This window comes from Odontesthes bonariensis, chromosome 6, assembly GCF_027942865.1.
Source record: "Odontesthes bonariensis isolate fOdoBon6 chromosome 6, fOdoBon6.hap1, whole genome shotgun sequence".
Classification (NCBI taxonomy): domain Eukaryota; kingdom Metazoa; phylum Chordata; class Actinopteri; order Atheriniformes; family Atherinopsidae; genus Odontesthes; species Odontesthes bonariensis.
The window spans coordinates 21,653,505-21,677,523 of record NC_134511.1 but is presented as its reverse complement, the minus strand read 5'-3'; the positions used below and the strand labels follow the sequence as shown (position 1 = coordinate 21,677,523).

The following is a 24,019-nucleotide window of genomic DNA, read 5'->3' as shown; positions in this document are numbered from 1 at the left end:
AATAATGCTGTTATGTTCCTTAAATGGCTTGATTTAGTTATCAAAGTTAAATTTTCTTAACAATAAAGATGCCGTGTCCATCCTTTGTAGTTCTCTTATAACTGCATGCTATTATAAAATAACTTAAAATCAAATCCATAATCATTGATAAGTGTCTGTGCTTCCCCTGCCCCTCCCAACAAAAACCCCGCCCCCCCTTCCGTCAGAAAATAGGTCAAAGATGGCATGGACAGTGAGTGGATGCGCGTGTCCTTGGCATACGTCTTTCCCAAGGTAAGTTACAGTGGCTCTATAAGTCATGTTTGGCTATGCTCAGAGTTAGGGAAGCTTGTTTAAGTCTAGTAAAAAGGAAAAAAAAATGTGTGCAAGGTCTTAATATGCTCAGACCACGTGCTGGAAGAGACTAATGTCGCCAGGGTCTGCCGTGACACTCACTCTTTCAGGCTTAAGCCTGATTTATACTTGGAAACCAGGTCGTCTGCGTGTGTGTCGCAGTTAACGCAGACACTACGCAGACACTCTGGTGCACCTCCTCAAAATTGTAACTCACCGCAGACAGTGCCGCAGACATCGCCGCAGGGAGGAGAGAAAGGAGGCCTCTGATTGGTCAACTCTACATCCGCTCTACACTATGCGTATTTCCGGTTTGCTAACCGTGACGATTCTTTCCCTCTCTGCCAGTTCCAGTAGTAGCAATATTTCTTCTATTTTTAGATCGATCAGCTGCATCTCAATCAAAGTGCGCATTCGTCCAGTCGCCATTGTTGTTGAATGACCTCCGTAACCGTAACACCCACAATCCTAGCTTGTTCGTGATTGTCCCTCTTGCGTTGTGGCGTGGGATTAACATAGCGCAGACAGGGCTTCAAGGCATAAATCAAAAATAACTGCGTCGTGTCTGCGACAAGCTCACTGCGACACACTGCTGCGAAGTATACACGAGCCTTTAGTGTCACGCTCTCACACTTAACAAAGAAATCTCACGCTAGATAATTTTTTCTTTCTGTGTTGATTTTTTTCACTCTCGTTCTATAATTTCCAAATGCTTAAACTCATGATTAGACCACAGCAGAATGTCTAATCCCTCTCTGATTGTTGATTCGCTGGAAACGGCTTGTCATTACGTCAGTCGGTACGTCAGTGACGTCGGTCTGCCAAGGCGAAATCTGATTGATAACGCAGCGCTGTCTACAGCTATGAAGTGTTCTTCGATTCAAGTGAGCACGGCCAGGTTAGTCTGAGGGGTGGGACAGAATTTTCCCCCGGCTCAGATGGTGAAAGTCTGCCACAACCCCCCATAACAGTTCTTTACGATGTGATGATTAGATATGCACACACTGATATCTTGTGTGTGTGTGTGTGTGTGTGTGTGTGTGTATGTGGGGTAGCCTTTTGGAGGGGACTATGGACATTAAAGGCAAAAAAAAAGAGACAAAAAAGGCAAAAAAAAAAAAAGAGACCAAGAAAGGCAAACAAAAAAAATGGATCAGCAACCCTGATGAATGGTTATTTTTTCTATGGTCACAATTGTTACAGAATGTTAATGTTTATATTAATATTATTAATATTTTGATTTTTGATTTGAGTTTATATATTGATATTTGTAATATATTATATTGTATATATTAAGTTATTTTTAAGAGGGACCGTGTACATTGTCATTTTGTACATTTTCTGTTAAATTCTGAATTGATCTATGACTATGTCATGAAACTCCATTAAAAATCTACATATACCATCTCACCTTTGCCTTGAAATTTGGTGAACCAGCCTAGACTAGTTTCTCTCTGTTAAACAACATTGTCTTTTGAAGGGCAGCTGAGGATGTAGGCTATGAATGAGATGTGGATTTAGGATTTGCCATGTCTAACTAGTCACCCTAAAATCGACTAGAATGGAAGAAATTGCATTTAAGAAATGCAAAATTTTCTAGAGGAAGGCCCCACACTCTGCACTATTGCATATTCATAAAATTTATACATGTATCTACATCATATCTACACAGATATATATATATCTGTACTGTGGAACAACTTCTGAGATGCGTGTCGCGAACCGAGCCGCTGAAATCTCACTCCAAGGTTTTTGGAAAAGTTGGCAACCCTGTCTGTACACCACTTAGTACAATCTGAAATGAAACAGCAGGTGCATTTTTAAGACCAAATGGCATCCCTATATACTGCAGGAAGTCATCCTGCAGCTGGAAAAGCACACGTTGTAGCTGGATTCACGCAGTGAACGCGCTTTTTAACAGGAGGTTTTCGAAGACGGTGTAGGTACCAGATCGGCTCGGCTCCCAGATCGGCTCGGGTTCTGTCGTCTGCTGATTACGTCACAACAATATGGCTGTCCGCTTGAATGGGAGTACATTGTGATTGGCGTACGTCGGACAGTTGTGATTGGCTGTAGTAGCCATAATAACCGTAACTAGGCGCTGTGCGTCGGAGAGTTTTTTTCTTGGTCTTTCGGTGATCGGCAGCAGCTATGGAGAGCTTTTACGAAGAAATTAAATATTTCCTACAAAATAGTGTGTACCAGACCTTAACCGCCACTAGCCCCAAACCTTTAAAATCTAGTTTGTTTTGTTTAATCATTTTGGCCTTGGTTCACTCTGAACAGAAGCTTCATTTTCAGTTTTGTGTATTGTTTGTGTGCTGAGCAGCAATAACCTCTTTGACTATATGCATGTGGAATCCTACATATATATTTATATATACATACAGTCTACGTAAATAAGACAAATACACACACTGAAAAATTTGCTTAAAGAAATGGCATCTATCTATCTATCTATCTATCTATCTATCTATCTATCTATCTATCTATCTATCTATCTATCTATCTATCTATCTATCTATCTATCTATCTATCGTGAAAGTCAAACGCAACGAAGTTTGTCTGAGCCAATCTCAACATTTTTTTTTTAAAAGATTTTTAACAAAATTTACAGAAACATGTGGCATGTATGCATAAAGGTAAATCGGGTTGTACATGTTCAAGGCACACATAAGGTTATAAGATGAAAGAAAAAACGAGTCAATCACAACTGTCCGACGTACAGCCAATCGCGATGTACTCCCATTCAAGCTTGCAGCCATATTGTGTGACGTGTTCAGCAGACGACGGACCCCGAGCCGATCTGGAAGCCGAGCCGATCTCGTACCTACAACGGCGATGGCGATGGAGAATTAAAGGGGTGTGAATGAAGGGCAACTTTCCGTTTTTCCGCTTTTTTTCTCATGTAGATCAGACTAGATTAATGTCTGTATGAAAACCATAATAATTAGACTGGTCAAATCTGGATTTAGTTATTCTGCAGAATATTTAAAACACACTTTGTAATTTGTGAAACCTTTTTATGATTTGTGAAAATGCAGAAAGTGGTCATGTGACAAGGCAGCCTCTGAGTGCTGGATTACAGCCAACACAACCAAGTTTATATATTTAGCCAAATGGAAAATGCAAACCAGGGGATGTAATGAACAATTTTAAGAGAAGTAAATTGTTTTTGTCTGAGTTGTGACGTTTGGTTTGGTTTACCCTATTCTGAGGATGACTAACTAGACAATTCCGCAAATCTAACCGCACTCCGAATTCAGAGACAGTGGATGTTAAGCAACTGAATTCATGTGACCTCATCCCCACCGTGCAAATGTCTAGCTGAAGGTTTCCGTTTCTGCTTTTGAAAGCCACGGACAAGTTATAAACATGCAGTGCAAACCTCTATAGATTAGAGCAGCCCTGTTCTTTTTACTGTGTTGATTAATAAACGGTATCTTATCTCCTCAGAAAAAGACTCTGAAATTTCCACCACTGGGGTAATAGAAATGTTGTGGAGCACAGTCAGCCAAAATATCCCTCTCAATGAATAAGCAGACTGGCCTTTTTATCCTCTGTTGCTGCCAGACCTAAAACCACTTCCACCTAGCAGAGTGTTTCCTGCCAGCAGAACCATCCACAACAACATACCTCATCATAAAAAAGTTTCTGTACAAAACTGTGCTATAATCAGAGTCTTTTATTGTTGTCTGTATTAGACTTGTCATGCTTCAACCATTAATATGCACTGTTCTACACTGGATGATTTTAGGAGATCTGCATTGTTGAGAAAATGATTAATGTTGTCTCATTAATCTTTCCGCTGACATGGGCCATCATTTCAGAGTCTGCTTGTCCTCTCCTGCTCCTGCCTATCACCTGATCTCTACTCTGTGTGCAGAGTAAATGATTAAAATGATTAAAATGAAAGCAAATTATTAACAACTTCTCCATCTAATACGTAGTAACTCGCCACTGGGTGTTATTCAAGTTCTTCAAAAATAAACACATGGTGATTTAGATAGAAGTTAGCCCTATGCCATACCAGACAAATCTGACATAAAGCCACATTTATTTAAAACCTTACATTCACAACTCAGCGCTCAACTAAGCATGAGAAAAAAAAAAACAGTGGTGAAATGGCCCTCTCAATTTTCACAAATCAAATAAAGGTTTCACAAATCCCAAGCGAGGTGTGCAAGAATAAGAACGCTTTGTGCAATAATTCTGTTCAGATTTGACCAGTCTAACTTGTTTTCAGACAGGACTTAATCTAGTGTGATCAGACAAAAACATTTGGATAGTAAAACTTTTTAAACTTTTAAAAGTTCTTACAATATATGAGCTGAAGAAGAAAAAGCGACATATGATTAGGAACTTGGCTATGACATGTTGAGCCAAGACAACATTTCTTTGTATGAGTACACATTTCCCCATCAAGTCTGTGTTGAAAGTGAAAACTCTTAAACTATTCGGAAAGTATTGTGATCATTACAGTATTTGTCCCTGCTAAAGAGAATATAAAATCAAGAAAGTCAAACTGCTTTCACCGGATTAAAATAATAATAAAAAGAACGCTGTTGGATAAAAGTTGGGACTTTCACCTCCCGGCATCGGGAACGAGATTTCAGCCAGCGCGCACATCTTTTGGCAGAGCTGGAGGAAGAACGGATCTCGACACAAGATCACTATCGGACCTGTAAACACGACAAAAGAATCACGCAAAAAAAATAATATAAATTTCTCTCGCGCGCCGCTATCGTTGTGGAAACGGCAGGAAACAAGCACGTCTCCCATGAGTCTGGGCAGAGCAGTTATTATTGACAACCATGAGAACAAGGAAAGAAATAGGGAGGCGGCAGGTTACAAAGATACCGCCGATAGCACGGACTTACGTCACAGCTTAGAGTCAGTGGGGTCGGATTCTCGTTACAGTTCCTGCCACATTTCCAGAGAACAGTGAGGTTTTCAAGCGAGGTAATACAAACACGATTGGATTTAAATTTTTTACTTCTTTTTTGTACTATTCGGCCAGTTTCAGTTTTGATAGACTAGAATGAATGACGGCATGTGTGAGATGATATGTAGAATAATAAGAGGAAGAGGTGATCATGACAAAACTTGCGTCTGACTGCAGGTAGGAATCGTTGTTCTCCTACAGCCAACTGTAGGGAGATGTTTGTTTTGCGCGGTTTTTTAAGTAAGCAGCAGCTGTTTGTGATAATGATTTCGTGGTTTGTGTGTCTCTTCGATTGAAATTATTTCACTACAGACTTGTCTTCTTTCAAGATAAAAGGTAGAATTAAAAGCAGCACAGATATAGGCTACTTTGTATAAAAATTCGCATGCAGTAAAGAAAAGTGTATATGGGTCTCTTTTTTTTAAATTTACTTCCTTGTATTTTTCCCCAGACAACATTTATAGTTGATAGAAGCAGACCCAGATCTGACTGCAGGTAGACATATTTCTTTAGTCCAACTAAAGACTTGTATGTTTTTTGTTCTAAGTAAGCAAGAGTTCTCAGAGGAAATAATTTCACTATGTACAGTGTATGTTACTTTAAGATGATTCACTACAGACTTGTTTCATGTTAAAAGAGAGACTGATTCTTTTTTCAAGTGCTTAACAGTAAATCTTGCATACTTTGTGCAAGTTTCCTTTTTTGTTAATCCATATTCAAACAATTACTTTCTTCTGTGGGACCCCAAATATTGCACATGAAATAGCCTTGTATTTCTTGTCTCTTTTACAACAGACATGTTAGATTACATGTCTCTCCACACGAAAAAGAAAAGGGAAACAAAACAACAATTTTTTTTATTCAGCCCTTTAGTGTTTCCTAATCTCTGACGCATGATAAAAGGCTTGCGGACACACAGAAAGTAAGAAAAGAGAACATATCATTATAATCAGTGATGGTTTTTAGTTGTAAAATCTTAAAATGGTAATCGAGCAATTTTATATGAAACTGACTGATAATCTTTGCTGATCTAAGCCGTCTGTTGTTGATTTCTGGTGTTTACGGTGCATTCCTTCTTCAGTGAATGAGACTGTACAAGTACAAAATCTTTGCTTTCCAAAAAAGAACTATACTGTCTACAATATACAGAGATGGCAATAATTTTCCTAATAAATATTTCAGTATAATTCAGTATGGTATTATTCATGGCCTGGACTTCAGTCCATTTAGTACTCCTTAATATCAGACTAGTTGTAAATAGAAAACATAATATTGTGTATTCATGACATACAAGTAACTACTAAAGTCATAGGTCAACGCTGACTTTCTCCAACTGTAGAAATGTTGTGCAATTAACTTTCATGTTATTGACAGCGGAACAGTTCTTTACAGCCACGCTGCATCATAAGCGCCCTTTTCGTTTCATCTCATAATACTCTCAATACACTTTATTGTAAATAACAAATGCATCAACAATGTTATCTGCTTTCATTTTCAAACTATCAGAAAATATGTATATAGCTGTTAGATTTTTTTCTTTTGTAAAATTCTATTTTTAAAGCTTCCAAACCATCTCACAACAGTATATGTGTTTGAAAGTTAATGTTTAACGTAATTTAAGCATGAAGTAGTGTCACCAAAGTTACGGTGGGGGAACTGGTTTGTGCCAACTCACAAGGGATTTGAATTGCAAAACAGAACACCTACGGACCTATATTTACTTTTTGCAACTACAAAGCATTATATTGACGCAAACCACAGCTCACTCTCCTCATTGAGGTTTTGTGGAATTGAGAGGGTCAGAACATCAGCCAGAGGAGGTGATGATTTGAGAAACTGGCCCAAAGAGAGATGTACTGCATGTATACAGTTAACGCTATGATGCCAAATGGACATAATGATGTCTTCAGTCTTGGATGTTTCTTCCCCTTAATTTTTTTTCATAAGTGGCTATTGACAGTGCTGACTTTTATTTTTTGGTAAATGGTATTTAGTTGGCATTGACCGGTGGGATAGGCTCCAGCCCCCCCGTGACCCGACCGACAGATTCAGCGGGTATAGAAAATGGATGGATGAACCTTTAGCAGCTGCTATCAGACAAGATGGAAATATTAAAGGCATCCATCCCAAAAATATTGAACATAAAATAAGTCTTTATGCTGATGATGTATTTCTTTTCCTTCAGAACTCAGAGACATCTCTCACTCACACGATCACACTCATAAATAAATTCTCAGCACTTTCTGGCTATCAACTGGTCTAAGACCACAGTTCTGCCCATCAACTGTAGTTTCAAGAATATAGCTGCTATCACTTTACAGTCAGGAAATATTAGATATTTAGGCATAAACATTTCCTTCAGGCTGCCAGAGCTAACAAAGCTAAATTATGTTCAACTCTTAAAGATAGTAGAGGATGATCTCACTTGTTGGACGTCATTACCCATATCACTTATGGGGAGAGTCGCTACCATTAAAATGATGGTATTACCAAAAGTTAACTATTTGTTTTCAATGATCCCCATAAAACCATCCGCTACTTGGTTTAAGTCACTAGATTCATGCATCTCCAAATTTCTGTGGAAAAACAAACCACCACGTATTATTTTAAAAACTCTACAGAAGACCAAGGACAGTGGTGGATTAGATTTACCTAATTTTCAGCACTATTTCTTAGCCAATAGGTTACAACGTATATCAAAATGGTTTAAATCTAGCCCACTAGATGAACCAAGGATAAATATAGAACAAGCATTATGTGATAATATGGAAATCTCGGACCTGCCACTTATTACTCCAAATGTAAAACATCACAAATGCTTCAAAAGCATTAACATCAGCACCTCTCTGACAGCCTGGTGGGAATTTCTAAAAAAATTACAAAGTCCTCACTTCTCCCGTGTAAACTTACACCCATCTGGAACAATCCTGACATCCTGCAAAACAAAAAAATGCTAAACTTTACTCTATGGAAGAACAAAGGAATAAAATATCTGGAACATATTGTCCAAAATGGAAATTTTATTTAATTCGATGCGCTCATATCACAACATGGGTTAGGAAGCAATACATTTCTAGAATACCAACAACTTCAGTCTATAATAACTAAGAAATATATCCTCCACCAAACAGACTTACAACTCCCCATTAGGGTAGCAAAATTTTTTAGCTTCTGCACACCAAACCTGCTATCAAAAATATATAAATTACTGTCTAAGATGGATGACACAATTTCTTTACCATCCTCAAATTGGGAGGCAGATCTATCCCTCAGTTCTAATTCTAACCATAACTTCTGGCCACAAATATGTTTGAACACCTTCAGAATGACTCGAAATCCTAATTTGCAACTCATACAATACAAAATCCTTCACAGAACACATTACACAGGACAAAGGATGTTCAGGACGGGTCTAACACACTCAAATATCTGCTCACATTGTACAGATAACACACCTGATAATTATGCACACGCTTTGTGGTTTTGTGTGCCTGTCCAGAAATTTTGGCTTGAGGTCTGTGAGGACCTATCAACATGGCTAAAGTGTAGTATCACATAGTGGGAGTGGTGTGTTGCTGTCCCGCCGCTCTGGGCGGCCGGTTGTGTGCTGGGGGGGTCTGTGTGGCTTTGGGTTTCTGGTGGTCTCTCGGGTCGTGGGGGCTGGGTTGATCATTGCTGGGGGGGGGCTGTGTGTCTGGCCTGGTTGGCAGTTTGGGGGACTTGTGGGTGGAGCTGTCTTGCGGTGTGGGGCGTGGTCTCTTGGGGGGCATGGGGGGGTGGCCGGTGGCTCTAGGTCGGGTGGCCGCGCCGCTCTGGCGTGGGGTGTAGTGCTGGGCCTGGGCCCTGGTGTCTGGGCGCTGCCTTGCGCCCCGGGGGGTGCCCTGCCTGTGCCCGGGGGGGTCTGGGGTGCCCTGGGCACGCCGCCGTGAAGGTGGGTCGGTGCGGGTCCTGGTGTCGGGCTGGTTGCTCTGGGATCTCTGATGCGCCTGCAGGCTGTTCTTTGTTAGGGTAGGGTGGGGTGGCGTGCGGTGGGGTGGGGTGTTGCGGTGCTTTTCCCCTGTTGGGGGCGGCTTGGGTGGGCCTGGGTGATGGTGGGTCTCAGGCCCGGGCTGCTATGACTGGAGTGATTGTGTGGTTTGTTTGTTTTGTTTTGTTTTGCGTGTAAAAAATAAAAATTCTTCAAAATAATTCCTTCGTTAATAATTGGTCACACAAAACTTTATTGTATTAACCCTTAAGAACCCAGACCCATTTCTACTTAAATGAAAATTAAGGGGGTTATAACACAGACTAAATAGACCACATAAAACCCATTTCAGAATTTTTTTCCAAAATACCACCCCCCCTGTCAGAGATCTGTAATGTCACATATATGTCACATTGGGAGTTAAGAACCTGGATAATTTCTCCATCAAGGAAAATTATGGGGGACGTAAGGATGTGTGACACCTGTGTCACGGTGGGTAACACAGGTGCGGCTTATCTGCAGATTTTCACATCTTCATTGTAAACAAATTAATAACATAGCAAATTACACTGGTCGGACTGTTCAGCTGTTTCAGACTGATACCTCCGGTTCAGGCTGGTCCTTATCATCAACACGCACTTCTCTTTTTCAATCGCGGAAAATATTTTTCAATACTCATCTGGATTGAAGCAGCAAACATTCAGTGTAAGAGTTTAAAAAAAACTACTTTATTTGATTCACAGCTGCTAGTGTTTAGACCTCGACAACCCAACTACATTTTTTTTTTACGGCAAACTTGCAACTAGTTAACTTTATAAAGAAGGCGTAATCGCGTGTTTGCTATGGGTCGGGACGGGACGGGACAACATTGTATTCAAAATATAAAATATTTTTATAGGACTTTTTAATGTGTGATTTTATAAAGGTGCACGTGATACCAACCTTTGAATTCTTTCGGTTGAGCTAATCTAACGCGACGCTGAGACTAGCAAGCTTCCACGCTTCCAGGGAAGCACGGAGGGGAGGGGCTGTGTGTGTGAGTAGGCTATGCGAGAGAGACGCGAGGGACAGAGAGACGGAGGGAGAGCAGCAAGGAAATGCAGCTGAACGAATACGAGTATTTTTTAAATAGCGTTAAAAAAATAATAATAACGAAACGCAATATGTGGCGGCCGGTGTTTAATCTGTGGCGCACCGCCACGAATTAGTCTATGTGTGGGAAACACTGTTAGCATCTATATTTGCTTTATATACTGTATGACAGATCTTATTAGACTCGAAGACGCTCTGATGAAGGCTTTATGCCGAAACACGTTAGTGTATTTTTATCTGTGATGTGAGTCCAATAAACAAGACAAATGTGAGTACTTTTGCCCTCCTTAAAGGAGAAGTTCGTTGTTTTTTTTAAACCTGGACCTTATTACTGGCATAAAATACATTCATCTACTCACCGATAACAGTTTGGTCAAAGTCGGCGTCCTTCGGGCGATATTTAGATCACTCGAGATCTGCGTATATCCAATACAATTTCTTCTTAATGTATTGGTGAAATAAAGACAGATAATAACTTATTTAGAGGCCGTATTGTCAATGCCCTGTTCTCTCCCATTATATGTATATACGCTGATCTCGAGTAATCTAAATATCTTCCGTTTTTTTCAAAATCAAAAGGTCTTTTTGCTTATGCTTTCATTTATGATTTTTGACTGAATGTGCTCTGTCAAAGGATAGGTGTATTTCTACTAAACATATGTCAATATAATCTACCTGGCAGGATGAAGGTGCAGTGAATGAGTACACATTTCTCTTTTACTGTTTCCAGGAACAATATCTCACGGAACAAGCCCGGCTCCATAATGAGATGACCTTTAAACAATCACCACCACAGTTTCCAACAGACATTTCACCCATAAATTCTGTTGAGATCCTCCTACAATGTGGTTGCTTAGACAATGTCGGCTGATAACTTTGTTGAAGCTCACTGTTGCGCTGGGATCACTGTGGACGATTTTCCTCGTCATTCAGCTGAACACTAGCTGGAACTCTGTCTTCATCCACAAGTACAGCTGGTTGGAGTATACGGATGATGATGGTGGCCCAGAGAAAGTGTGCAACTGCTCAGCAATCCTGCAGGGCGAGCAGGAGGCACTGGAGCAGGCCAAATTACTCGCCATCACTAAGGACTTCCGTAAGAGTATTCAGATCCCTGATGAATATTACAATAATGCAACCCAAGACTGCAGGTGATTTCAAACCGGAAGTTTAAGTGTGTGTGTAACTTTCAACTATTGTGTATTGATAAGCAACATTATTTGTTCAAAACTTTGTACTTGCAGGAGCTTCAAATTAAGCAGGAAATACTTAACAGTGCCATTAAGCAAGGAAGAGGAGGACTTTCCCCTGGCTTATTCTATGGTTGTGCATCACAAGGTATGCTGATTCTTAGGTCTCAATTCATAAATGCAAACAAACTTCTAAAACTGTGCAGTGGATCGTAACAATTTGCTCTTGTCATGAAATTGAAGTGCTACGTCAAAGACTGTACTCTCATCCTTATATTAACGGGCACATATCAGAACACACATGAAGTTCACTATGTCTGGAGGGAGATTTTGAAAGTCTAAAAAAAGATCAAACTCATGGAGTGATAAAGGTATTCCATTCCATTTTGCTTTTAAAGTCTTAACTTTGGATTTTTTTAGCTGCTCCAAAATTTAATTCCGAGCAGAGGTTACGCACAGCATAGCAACAAACGGGCAAACCACAAACAAAATGTTCAACCCAGCGTAACAGCTGAAAACTCACAACCACAAGGGACACTAGGAAAAAACAGCAGGAATGTTTCGAAAGAACTCGTCGATCATTTGTTAATTCAATTTTAAAGATCAAGAAAAAAAATCAGAAAGCACAGTCCACTTGTTTTCTATAATTGTTTCCGAAAAAATTCGTTTTTTTTTCAAATTATTTAAAACTTAGGATCAAATTGTATCTCGTGTGTATTTGCATTGCTTGCACATAATATAGTAACAGATGGCATTGCGTTTAAAAAAAAAAATAATTGAGCTGCACCTGGATTTTGATTCTCTTTTTCTTTTTCATGCAATTTAGGTGCAGAACTTTGAACGACTACTGCGAGCGATCTATGCACCTCAGAATTTTTATTGTGTCCATGTGGACAAAAAAGCAGAGGTCTCGGTGTACTCTGCCATCAGTGCCATTACATCCTGTTTCCCCAATGTCTTCATGGTCAGCCAGGCTGTCAGTGTGGTCTATGCTGCCTGGCCACGCGTCCAAGCTGACCTTAACTGTATGGCAGATCTCTACAATATCAGCACAGAATGGAAATATTTCATCAACCTTTGTGGCCAGGACTTCCCTCTGAAAACCAACTTGGAGATAATAAGGAGTCTGCGCTCACTGAAGGGCGGTAACAGTTTGGAGTCAGAAAAAATGCCTCCAGAAAAGAAGTGGAGAGTGTCATATGTTCATCAGATTGTTGATGGACAAATCCAGGTACATTTTTTTGAGAATAAACACATTTATATTGATGAAGTAGCAAGAACAGTCATGATAAAACTCCATGTTCAGACTGCTCTGACCATAACCATCATACTCATGTACTGTTTGATGTTCTTAGAATACAGGAAAGCAAAAGGATCCGGCTCCCTTTAACCTGCCCATTATGTCCGGTAATGCCTACATCGTGGTTAGCCGAGGATATGTCCACAGTGTGATGAAAGACAGCCGAATACACACACTGATTGAGTGGTTCAAAGACACCTACAGTCCTGATGAGAACTTCTGGGCTACCATTCAACGAATCCCTGGTGTTCCTGGCTCAAAGCGGCCAAACCGTAAATATGACGTGTCAGATATCAATGCCATTGCACGGCTGGTGAAGTGGCAGTGGCATGAGGGATCACAGGATTCATTGGAGGCAGTATACCCAGAGTGTCAAGGCAACCATGTCCGGGCAATATGTGTATATGGTGCTGGAGACCTGCAATGGCTGCTTGAACATGACCACCTCTTTGCCAATAAGTTTGATGTAGACAGTGATCCCATTTCTGTCTACTGCTTAGAGAAATATCTCAGACAAAAAGCTCTGGATTTGACACAGTGGAAATTTTCACCTTAGTGGTAATCCTTAATTATGCTTAACATTAATATTGCGAAAGAATACTTTAGTTTCCACAAAAAATGGCCCGGGACTTTGGGGTGGCAGAACCAGACACGACACAGGTCCGAATCTGATTGTTGAAAAATGATTGAAGGTACTTGGTTCTGAATTTATTTTCACTTAGTGACATAAGAAGAAGGAAAAAGACTGTTTGGGAGGAAACCATATTTAATGCCATTAATATTTTTATGTATTTTACAACAAATGGATACAGTGCCACCTACAAACATGTCGACGTAAACGTAAACATGGCCGAAATTGGACTTTGAGCAGTTTTATCACTACCAGCGAACACACACCTCAAAGCCAATTCTCATTTCATGTGACTACCCTCCTCTGCATTTGGCTGTTTATAACTCTCATCTCAAACTGACACCACCAAATCACGCACTGCATTACTGCAGCTACTGCATAAGTGCTCAAAGACATGTTGACACAATGATAGTTCCTTCTTTACCAAGAACCACCTTCATCTCTGAATAATTCTAAAACCAGTTTGGCCATTGTTTCATGCTACTTGTATTACATTCAGCCACTACAATATAATTGTGTAACATAATGTTTTACATTACAAAATAATATTGTGTTTGGATTATATTTTTGCAAACCTTGATGATCTATGATTACATACAAGTTCTACTACCTTTCAATACTCCTATTGTCCAATGAAAACTAATATTTTTTGGCAAGCAGATGGGATGTAATACAACTTTTTTTTTTTTTTTTTTGAAAAGGCATTACATTATAATTACAACTTTGGATAAAAATACACAATTTTAATACTATTGGTTGATTATTATTATTACATGAAGGACTACATAGAAGTACATCAAACACAGACAAATTGCAACAGGTTTCATAGATAAAGCAAAAAAAAAAGAAAAAAATCCAAAAAAACAAACAAACAAAAAAAAGCCAAGATAATCAAGTTATGTCTCAGTACTGTAAAACAGTATGAAGTGTCTCCCCTTCAGCACAGTGACAGTCTCTTCAATACAAATACAGTATCACTGTACTGTACATCTAGCACCCTCAGATTTGAACCACAGCATACCTTTCTGACTCATTGCTAGTTGCTTTTGTAACAACCATAGGCTATATGCATCATGCTGCAGTTGACTTTTATATTCAGACATGCTGTGGTAGAGAGAACAGCATAATGCAGGAAGAAAATAGGCAGCAGCAAAGTGTCCTGTCAAACAGCTGAGTTCCCCTTGTCGATTCTGAGCGAGAGGAGATAAAAAGGAAAAAAAAACATTACTGCATTTTAAGATAAGATATTTAAAGCAAAGAGAGCACAGACAATAACTGCATGGCGTCAGGCAAATTCCAACAGCAGTCAGATTATACAGTCATAAAACACATGATCTCTTTTAAAGAAGTTCCTGTTAACACATTTGTCTGACGACCGCTGAAATGGGACAAGCTATCCTGTGTGTTTCTGGGAACTGTTCCAACCATCCATCAACTTCTGAGGCAGCACATCTCCAGACTTCATGCCCAGCCACCTCCTTCAGCTCTGCTGGAGGGACTCTTATATCTCTAGGTTCTCAAGCCAACCTAGAGGTATAATCTTTACAGCCAGTGCTTGGTCTCACCCCAAGGCCTCCTTCCAGCAAGTTTTATGCGGGCAAGCAGCACTCTACTCTGAGCCTCTTCCAATAAGTGACCTCCTCACTCTATCCCTAAGGGGGAGCCTCTTCAGAGGAAACTATTTTCTAACAGTTTGCCAGAATCTCTCTGAGGCTAACTAAAAGTCATGTTCCATAGCATCACTAGACTCCTCCTACAACAGAGTTTTTGCTTCTGCAACTGCCAGAGCATCCGCTTGGCCTGTCGATACATGTCGGCTACCTCTGGGGTAATACAAGTTAACCAAGCTCTGTAGGACTCCTCCTTCTGTGTGGTCCGCTTTAACGGACCAGGGTTTGTTCTGACAGAGTGTGAAAGCTTATTCCAACTCTGGTACGGACCAAACAAACAAACAAACTCTGCTCCGCCTGAAAACGTTGGTCTTGGTTTGCTTGCAAGTGAACCGTGGTGCGGTTTGCTTACAGAGGGAAATGCAAATGCACTTCAGCCAGCTGAAGGAGATGGATCCCTTTTTACATCCAGTTTGTTGGTCGGGTTTTCTTCTTCCTCGTGCTTATTTCCTTCCCGGTCAGTGCCTGTTTTGGGCAATACCGCCCCAAGCGAGCAGCTGTTGTACCTGCACGATGTTGTCCAGGCAGTGTGGTCCACACCAAAAGTGCAGTGTGAAAGTCAACCAAACCAAATGAAGGTATGAAATTCTTCGGCATTCCCCGCATGAAGATGTAAACAGCTGTGAAACCTCTTGGGGAGAGGAGTCAAAGCTGCATTGTATGTCAGGTGATGTCTGAGGCCAGCTTTGTTGTTTGATGCTGTTGTTCCCTCTATAAAATAAATAACTTCCTTCACTCCTCTCAAACCATTTGTCTTCTTCATCCAGAATTTGTACATTGATGTCCTCAGAAGAGTGTCGCTTATCATTAAGCCGCAGCTGGCCCGCTGGGTTTACTGTGTTCAGCCATCTGCTTGTGAAGTGATTGTTTGTAGCCTATATGATCCTGGACATCTGCTCACATTGGCTTCTCATGTCACTGCTATTGTAAAAAAATGCTCATCTGTACTTATAATTATAATAAGCACCTTAAGGGAACAGCACCTTCAGCTAAATCTCTCTTAATAGTCAGTTTTTGTCATCCCAGCCAATCAGTTTATTCAACACAATATCATAAATGCTGTCACTCCAACTACCACTTGCTTCAACTAACATTGCAAGAAACCTTGGTGTCTTGATTGATTACTAGCTATCCATCTCTGGCCATGCTGCATCCATCCCTTAATCCTTTGATTTTGCACGCTACAGTGCAAGACTGTCCTGTGCAGCCGTGGTTGTTTTTTACCTGTGCTTCTTTGTTATGAATAGTTTTTGACTGTTGACTTCTCCCAGCTCTAGTCTGCGTACACTAACTTTAAACAAATCATCATTTAATCAATATCATGTCATCTCTGAAGCCTACTTGTTGTTAGCTTTTTGGAGGATTGGGTTGCACATATGTTGTTGTGTCTTGAAAAAATGGTGCAGGAGCTGAGAGCAGCACAGACAGAAACCTCTATGTGGGTATAAAAGGGCTATAACCTGAGCTTACTTGCTCCTCTGTACTTGCTGTATTTATTTCTTTTAGATTTATTTATATGTATAGACCACTGTTTCTTTCTGAACTGCAGCTTGAATGTTGTTTCCTCAGTTGTAAGTCACTTTGGATGGAAGTATCTGCTAAATAACTAAATGTAAACAAACAGGAACAGTGTCAGCTCCTCAGGCCCAGACTCTGCAGTACACGTACAGCTCAAGGATAACGGACAGTAATGTCCACATTCTGGAAAGAGAGGATAGGTGGTTTGGGGGAGAGGAGTGAAAGAATCTCTGAATAAGGGGGAAAAGCCAATTTTGTATGGAGGGGATGATCTCAGATATCACCTACCTAAAACTTAAAATGTAGCCATGACTCTTCTCCCCAAGTAGTTTTTACAACTATTCACACCTTGAACCATGTGACCAAATCCTCCCTTTGAATTGCCTTGTGTACGAATTGTGCTCTACAAATAAACTTGCCTTGCTTTGCCTCCCACATATGGGTGAGGTAGGTATGCAATGACCTAAACAATATGTATGATGTATGGTGTGAGTCACCACAGTTAGTTGAGACGAGCCACAGAAACGGCTCGACATTTAGCTGTGCCATTTAATTGGACCGCTGTCCTTGGCGCAGCATACATGCAGCAAACAGAGTCACTGACTGAAATACGTTTGGCGCTGCTACACTGTGGACTGTGTGTCCATCTTTCTCTGTGGGAGATCACTGCACACACCGTCTTTCATTTTTAAACTGTGAGCTGACTCACGGTGTCACGCCCATGGGATTTCTCCCCATGTTTTTAGTTTGGTGTTTTATTATGTGTTAATCATGTCTTAGTTTTTAAGTCCATGTTTAGTTTTTAGTTTTGCCATGTTTTAATTTTCCCTCATGCCTTAGTTTTCTAGTCCAGGTCCGGTATTTAGTTTAGCCATGTTTTCCCCATAGTTTCTGTTGCTTTGCCATCACCTTCATTCACTTCACCTGTTTTTCCCCTCAGCTGCACTCACTCACCTATCACAGTATTTAGTTTCCAGGTTTCCTCATTGTTTTTGCGAGATCCTACCCGTCAATATCCCTCATGCCATGCCAAGTTAAGTGTTTCATGTCAAGTCAAGTTCTTAGTTTTGTCTATCCTGGTTTTTGTGAAATAAACCCAGTTTGCTATTTTACATCTCTGAGTCCGCATCCGTGTCCTACCAACCACCCCACCCCAACCTGACACACGGTTGCTTAAAGCAAATCACTCGTCTTAATAGGCTTATTTTCTGTCACAATTTCTTAAGCGTTTGGCCATCTGACAAAAGAATTATAAAAAATGTGAGTGAGAGTAGCTTTATGGCGAATTTGGCTGTATTAGTAGTCACTTGTACTTTTTTGGTTTTGGATAGACTAACACAATAATTAGTTTATTTCTACATGCTTGTTACATGCTTAGTGATATGCCCCAGCAACATACAATAAGCCTGAAGCTCCCCAGCAGTCAGTCAGAAAAGAAGAAGCCTCTCGGATCAGAGGTGAAGTGTATTCAAGGACGAAGTGTAGTTGCTTTCTATTCCAGCATTTAGGATTACTGTGACCTGGATGACGTTAATATTTATGTATATATATATATGACGTCAAGAGTTATTTCAGACTCAACCCAACATTTACCCAATAAATCCAGCTTTGTAAGAGCATGAAAATATTTTCAAAAGCCTCTTTGAGATAGTCAGACCAGTCTGTGGATTTTAGTGAGACTTCCCTGCAGTGGAATTTGCACCAAGATGACTCTCCTTTCGCTTTTCTTCAAATCAAGAGTCTTTGTCTGTCCATGCTTTCCTTTATCTGGAAAAGGGCAAAATATTGCTAACAAAGGGTCAGCCTGACACCTTCTTTGGCCTTGAATAAGATAAGCTGTTAGAGCAGACGTAAGAGAAACAGTTGTGTCTACCAGTAGATGAGTGTCTTTCATTGCTACATTACATGACCTATATGGATGTTGTATGTACTTTACAGAGACATGTAAACTTGTGACTGTCTACATATCCAATAAGCGAGTCAAAGATGTCCTGATTTCCAATATGTATATATACATATATACACAGCTAGAAAATATGAAAAAAGCTTCATAGTTAATCGATTCCACACTTTGTTCATGCTTTTTATTGCCAGAGTCTTTCAATTATTGTTTGGAAGATTTTTGTCTATTCTTCCTCTAAAAGAGTTTTTTTTTTCCAGAAGCATCACTGCTGTGGTAGATGTCAAGGTGTTTCCTTTCCTATTTGAGACTTGGACAAAACAAGACACACCTGCAGGCATCAGCCTCTGGACAGAAAATGCCTCTCTGTGAACAGGAAAGAAAGATTGTTCTTTGAGATTAGCCAGTCTGATGATTAGATCATGGGACTGCATTCTGGAGAAAATAATCGTCATTGTTTTGGAGAACCTTCTCCATCTTCAGCTTGTTCAAAGACGATATTTTGTTGTATTTAAATAAATACATTCTCACTTCAATCTTCTTCCATTTTTTTTCTCATAGCAAACAAAACGTTCTAATTCAACTTAATAAATCTACAGGAATTGTTTTCAGACTTCATCATGATTGTTAAGGTGCTCATTGGCAACATTTTGTTGCTAAGGAGGACGAAGAAAAGTTAGTTTTTTTTCTGACTGTTGCATGAATGTCAAAAGGTCATGTTTATATTAATCTTTGTGAGTGTCTGATTTGAGAAGCCTGTGACTGATGATTGATGACAAAAAGATCTAAAGGAGTCAATGTATTAACAAAGTTTTGAAATTTGCATCTCCCACCTGATGATAATTGTGAATACGTTAAAGTTATCAAACATTATGGGCCTGATGAATATGTTCACTAACTAAAAAAACTGCTCACCACTTACTTAGCTGATGTGTCCTGCAATTCTGTATCCAGTCTGCTTCAGCATTGGGTTGAAAGGTAGAAAACAATAGTTAGTGAGGGGGGTTAACGAGAGATGGAAACTATGTCAGTATGCATGCAACTGATGAGGTTTAGTGGCTTGGCTGCCATATAAGGATGAATAGAAGGAAAGGAAAACAAGCATTGGTGCTCTATGGTATAAAATGCATTTACATTTCGTCTAAAAATACTGAAATTAATGAAATAAATTCCTATTTTTATTTTGCCATACTGCACATACTGCAGGACATTTAAGCTGAACACATTTGTGACGGTCGACAGACTAAAAAAAAAAAAGAATTTTTTTTGTAGAAAGTTATCGTATTCACTGAAATAATTACCTACTGTTACAGTAACGAGAGTGATGTTTTTTGTACTGTTGAATACATATTGTTTATTTTTCAGTTTATGAAAACCTAAAAAACAGAGAATAGTGTAAAAATATTCAATGTTTTAATGGTGCACGTGTAAAATCTTAGATTAACTGATCAGAAATAAGAAATATCCAGCCCATTTGCACTTTTTTTCTGCTAAAAAAGCACCTCTAAATAAGTACATGAATGGGCCAGAGCTACAGTATAAAGTTAGTCAGCTGCAGTAACTATATGGCATCTTATACTCTCTAAACCATGGGAACATTTTTTTGTTAATTATAAGGCAGTCTAGTCAGTGAATTTGCCTTTTCCTGTTTAGAGTGTGAGCCTATATGCATTGCACTGGAATTCCACAGAGAATCTTGCTTTGGGATTGGCAGTGTAGATCTGGTCGTTAGTGAAGGTTACCCCGGGGATTGTGCTGTGTGTTAGTCAAAGGTTAGAAGTTAAATGAACTAATTTGCACAGAAATTTGCATCACAGACTAAAAGAAATAGAGAAATCAATATCCAGCTCATTTTATGTTGCATAGAAAGACAGCCACAAATGAGTCAAACGTTAGTCCCAGCATGAGAGAATACTTAGTGCCATTCAAGGATTTTTCAGGGTGTTTTTCACAAACTCAACTAATATTTCCAAGCAGGTTAGCTGGTTTACCTCATGCATGCAAATCTGTGTAAACGGCTCTCCTCGTCATACCTTAGGGCAGAGTGACAGATAAGTAAATATGCCTAAACTAGGAAGTTAAAATATATTATTGCACCGTTTGTTTTCCTTTTCTTAGGAAAGTCTGTGTGCTTTCCTTGAGTAGGTCTGCTGAAAAAGTATTCATCAGTCGATTACAGCGTTTATCATTAACCACAACCCTTAAAACCTTGCTACCAAGACAAAACAATCAAGAATGGGTGAAGATACAGACAAGTTAAGAAAAAAATATCGCCCCCATCCCCCTTTACTTTATAAGCTTCTGCTTTAAATAGGGGAAATAAAAGATTTTACACCAAAGCTTCTGCAGACTTGATAATCAAGTTTTAATATTCTGTTAAGCTAGGCAAATATGTGGTTTGCGAGAGATAAGAGGTGAATTGTCTGTTTGTTTACGTAATCAAGTACACACAAAATGTTTACACATGACAATGACGAGGTTATTGCTGTTTCCAAGTAACTTGTGTTGAACGGGCCAAGTCAACATTTTACTCAATACCGACACTGGACAAACTCACTTGACGATGGTGGATGGAATGTGGACGTATTCCATTGGAATGATTTCTCCAAGCTCCTTCAGGCTGTGCACATACTTGATCTTACTGCTGAACTTTGAGCTGTAAAGAATAGAAGTCATTAAGATTTATAACCGGGACGTATATTGAAATAATCTGCTGTATGTTGCTGTTCAAAGTTTATTTTCATTTCTGTCTACTATGTAGTAGCTCACGTAAAAAATGTTGAGTGTATATTTTTTTTAAACAAGTAAGATTCTTTCGATGAATTACATGCTGTCTGAAATATGTTCAATGATTGTCATCTGCAAATAAGTTGAGAGTGAGACCTTATGAAGGGCCTGGTGATTCCTAACAAAGTTCGAATAAACCAGGAAGGATGGACAATGATGAACATTTTTAGGTTTTTCTTCAGTCTGTGGGACAAGAGGAGAAGAAGAAGTGGATTAGTTTATTTGTAGAAGGCCATACTACTACTACTACTAATAATAATTCCTTATAATTTAATAATTTACTATACTTGCTGGCAGGTCTAATAGACTTCACAAGTGAATTAGAATAGCAGTAGGAGGAGAACATGGCTTTCCACAGTTAAAGCTCAGTGTGTGGAATGTAGTTTTGCAACTGCAATCAGCTGAATACCTGAGCTCTAAAGTACTGTGGCTGTGAAAAATTTGGATGTTTTCAACAGAAACAGTCAGGTGAGAGTGAGCAGCCGTCGAAAACCTCTTTTACTTTGTGGAATTTTCTTTACTCGTTTTTTTTATTATCTAATTATACTATCGTGACAGTGAATTTCCACTGCCATCTTCCCTTAATGTCATAATATTTTTTAGTCCAAACAGAAGACTATGAGAAGTTTTGTTAATCCGTAAGTAACCCCGTACTAAAGCCAGTGCTCGGTTAGTCCCTTTAAAGCTATTGTGACAACATGGCGAAGGTGAGGAAGGGGACCCGTGGCATCTTTGCTTTAGAGATGGCTTATTATAAAGCAATAAAAGAAACAAAACACAACTCTTCTTCTCACAGAATTCTACACTAGATAACTCATAATAGTGAATAATATACAGAATTTCAGACAAAAACTTGTGTTGCAAACTGGAACATTAAACAGTTTACCATTTACCACACAGGACTAAATATGGTGATAGGTTAAAGTTGTTGGCAATTTGAATCTAATTCATCTAGTTCACTATGGGATAAACTGCAGAGTAAATGTGTGGCTGATTTCTGACATGGCCAGTCTCAGAGAAAAACTATTTCATAAAATCCATACAATTTTGTCGTTAAAAAATATCAACCACAAAAATGACTCTCTTAGAGAATAAGTTAAAGCAAGATACTGTGATAAAAACAATATGAGGTTAGCAATAACCCTCCTGTGCGATAACTGGTTCTCAGGGGTATGATCCTAAGTTTAGAAATAGATTTTCAGTCATGGTCAAGTTGTGAAAAGTGATGGATTGAAATTTTTCTTTATAAGTAAATGAAGAAGTGACAGGCCTACATAGAAGTCAGCTGTCACTTATCATTGGAGAATACTGTATAAAGGAGAACTATAACAGAATTAGTAACTTTAACTGGAAAAATTCAATCAAATTTCTTCATTCTTTAGAGCAGACTGAGTCTCACACATACATTACAGTCCTCTCTGATGTGCACTACAGTAATACTATGTTAGCTGAGCAAAACTGAGCAAAGAGAGAGTGGGAAAGCTTTTTAGCAAAGGAAGGTGACGCTGATAATTTGACACTTTCCTCATTCAAGACTGTTGGGGAAATTTGACATTTTTCATAAAACTAATTTGAAGTGAATTGAATCATTAACATAGAAGAAATATAGTAAAGTCCGATTAAAGAATGATAAATTAAAAGAGTTACAATACTGGACTGTGGGTTTGCTTGTGTAGATTTTACCTTCGGTCGATCATTTGGTAGCACCTTTTCATCCAGGTAAAACCAGGCATTCTCCTGCGAGGAGTAGCGCCATTCAGGTACACAACCATGTAATCCTCTGCCACCATTAGTTCCAAGGTACTAATTACATACCTACACCCACAGAACAATGAAACAAAAAAGAATTTCATAGCCATGCATTTATAGCAAAAACCAACTGGTTTTTAAGTAAATTCTTCCATCCTTTCTTGTTTCTATGAAATAATGTTTTTCTGACTCTAGTGTGCTCAGGGCCTGATTTTTAACCAGGTTCCAGCTCAAATTTCTCGAGATAAGCTTGGATGTTATGGCCGTTGAGTTATTTTTGCTCTGCGTGTCCACATGCAGATGGGCATGCGGAGAAGCTTTACTTACAGAAAAAGATTTTCCATGACATAATTATAATTGTCACAGTCGCTGTCTGGTAGGAAACATGCAGCAAAAACGATGATGGCATTCTGCTCAGCATAATAACCTGAAAACATGACAGACAAACAAAAAGACAGCACTGTCACCAAGTCTCAGTTGCAGCAAATATTTTCATGATAATGCTTTCTCGAAAACCACGATTCTCATCGTATTTATCCAATACATGAAAAGCCAATTATCGAAAATAGAGAGATAGTTGTTTACTTGCCTACATATGGGTAACAGGTAAGTGTTTGAGTGGAACTTTTCTCAACTTTGCCATTTTTACATGACAAAATGAGGCCCATATGGGGAAATGCGGGCCAACCTGACGGTACAGATTTTCAGTTCAACGAAAGGGGAAGAAACTCTGAACACAGAAAGCAAACAGCGGAACTCTCCACTTCAGCAAAAAGTTGCTTCAGTATTCAGCATGAGGAAACGGAAAAAATAAGCACACAGGGATCTGTTTGGTTAGCAAGACACTGGCCTAAAAATTGCAAATGATGAGAAGTACAACGTAAAACAAACCAGAAAACATGAGAAAAAAATGGCCACAAACACTGAGACGACTAAT

General features: G+C 39.3%; 2 protein-coding genes across 11 annotated transcripts in view; one reads left to right on the top strand and one right to left on the bottom strand.

The window, feature by feature from the left end:
- Positions 1-5,262: 5,262 nt before the first annotated feature.
- On the top strand, positions 5,263-19,212 carry LOC142382239 (beta-1,3-galactosyl-O-glycosyl-glycoprotein beta-1,6-N-acetylglucosaminyltransferase-like). Of its 3 annotated transcripts, none has more exons than XM_075467881.1 (5): positions 5,263-5,295; positions 11,068-11,488; positions 11,582-11,675; positions 12,354-12,758; positions 12,883-19,212. In XM_075467881.1, the coding sequence occupies exons 2-5, from the start codon at positions 11,181-11,183 to the stop codon at positions 13,381-13,383; spliced, it is 1,308 nt and encodes a 435-aa protein (XP_075323996.1). In that variant the 5' UTR covers positions 5,263-5,295; positions 11,068-11,180; the 3' UTR covers positions 13,384-19,212. The 3 variants fall into 3 exon arrangements, with proteins under 3 accessions (XP_075323996.1, XP_075323995.1, XP_075323997.1); XM_075467880.1 differs by having other exon boundaries at positions 5,268-5,455; XM_075467882.1 differs by lacking the exon at positions 5,263-5,295 and adding an exon at positions 10,314-10,605.
- Positions 13,583-24,019, bottom strand: part of LOC142382238 (uncharacterized) — a 40,701-nt gene continuing 30,264 nt past the window's right edge. For 4 of the 8 annotated variants that reach the window (XM_075467871.1, XM_075467874.1, XM_075467879.1 and 1 more), the window contains 6 exons: positions 23,410-23,509; positions 23,017-23,148; positions 21,430-21,516; positions 21,104-21,202; positions 19,469-19,504; positions 13,583-14,648 (listed from right to left, as the gene is read on the bottom strand). In XM_075467871.1, coding sequence (XP_075323986.1) covers positions 14,621-14,648; positions 19,469-19,504; positions 21,104-21,202; positions 21,430-21,516; positions 23,017-23,148; positions 23,410-23,509 — 482 coding nt within the window. In that variant the 3' untranslated portion in view covers positions 13,583-14,620. Of the gene's footprint in view, positions 14,649-19,461; positions 19,505-21,103; positions 21,203-21,429; positions 21,517-23,016; positions 23,149-23,409; positions 23,510-24,019 lie in introns of those variants that run through there. The other 4 variants (XM_075467875.1, XM_075467872.1, XM_075467876.1 and 1 more) reach the window with 4 other exon arrangements.

Excerpts from the sequence above, each read along its gene's own strand:
- LOC142382239 (XM_075467881.1), top strand. The coding sequence starts at position 11,181 with ATGTGGTTGCTTAGACAATGTCGGCTGATAACTTTGTTGAAGCTCACT. Across the intron at positions 11,489-11,581 it reads AATGCAACCCAAGACTGCAG|GAGCTTCAAATTAAGCAGGA; the intron begins GTGATTTCAAAC and ends TTGTACTTGCAG. Across the intron at positions 11,676-12,353 it reads CTATGGTTGTGCATCACAAG|GTGCAGAACTTTGAACGACT; the intron begins GTATGCTGATTC and ends CATGCAATTTAG.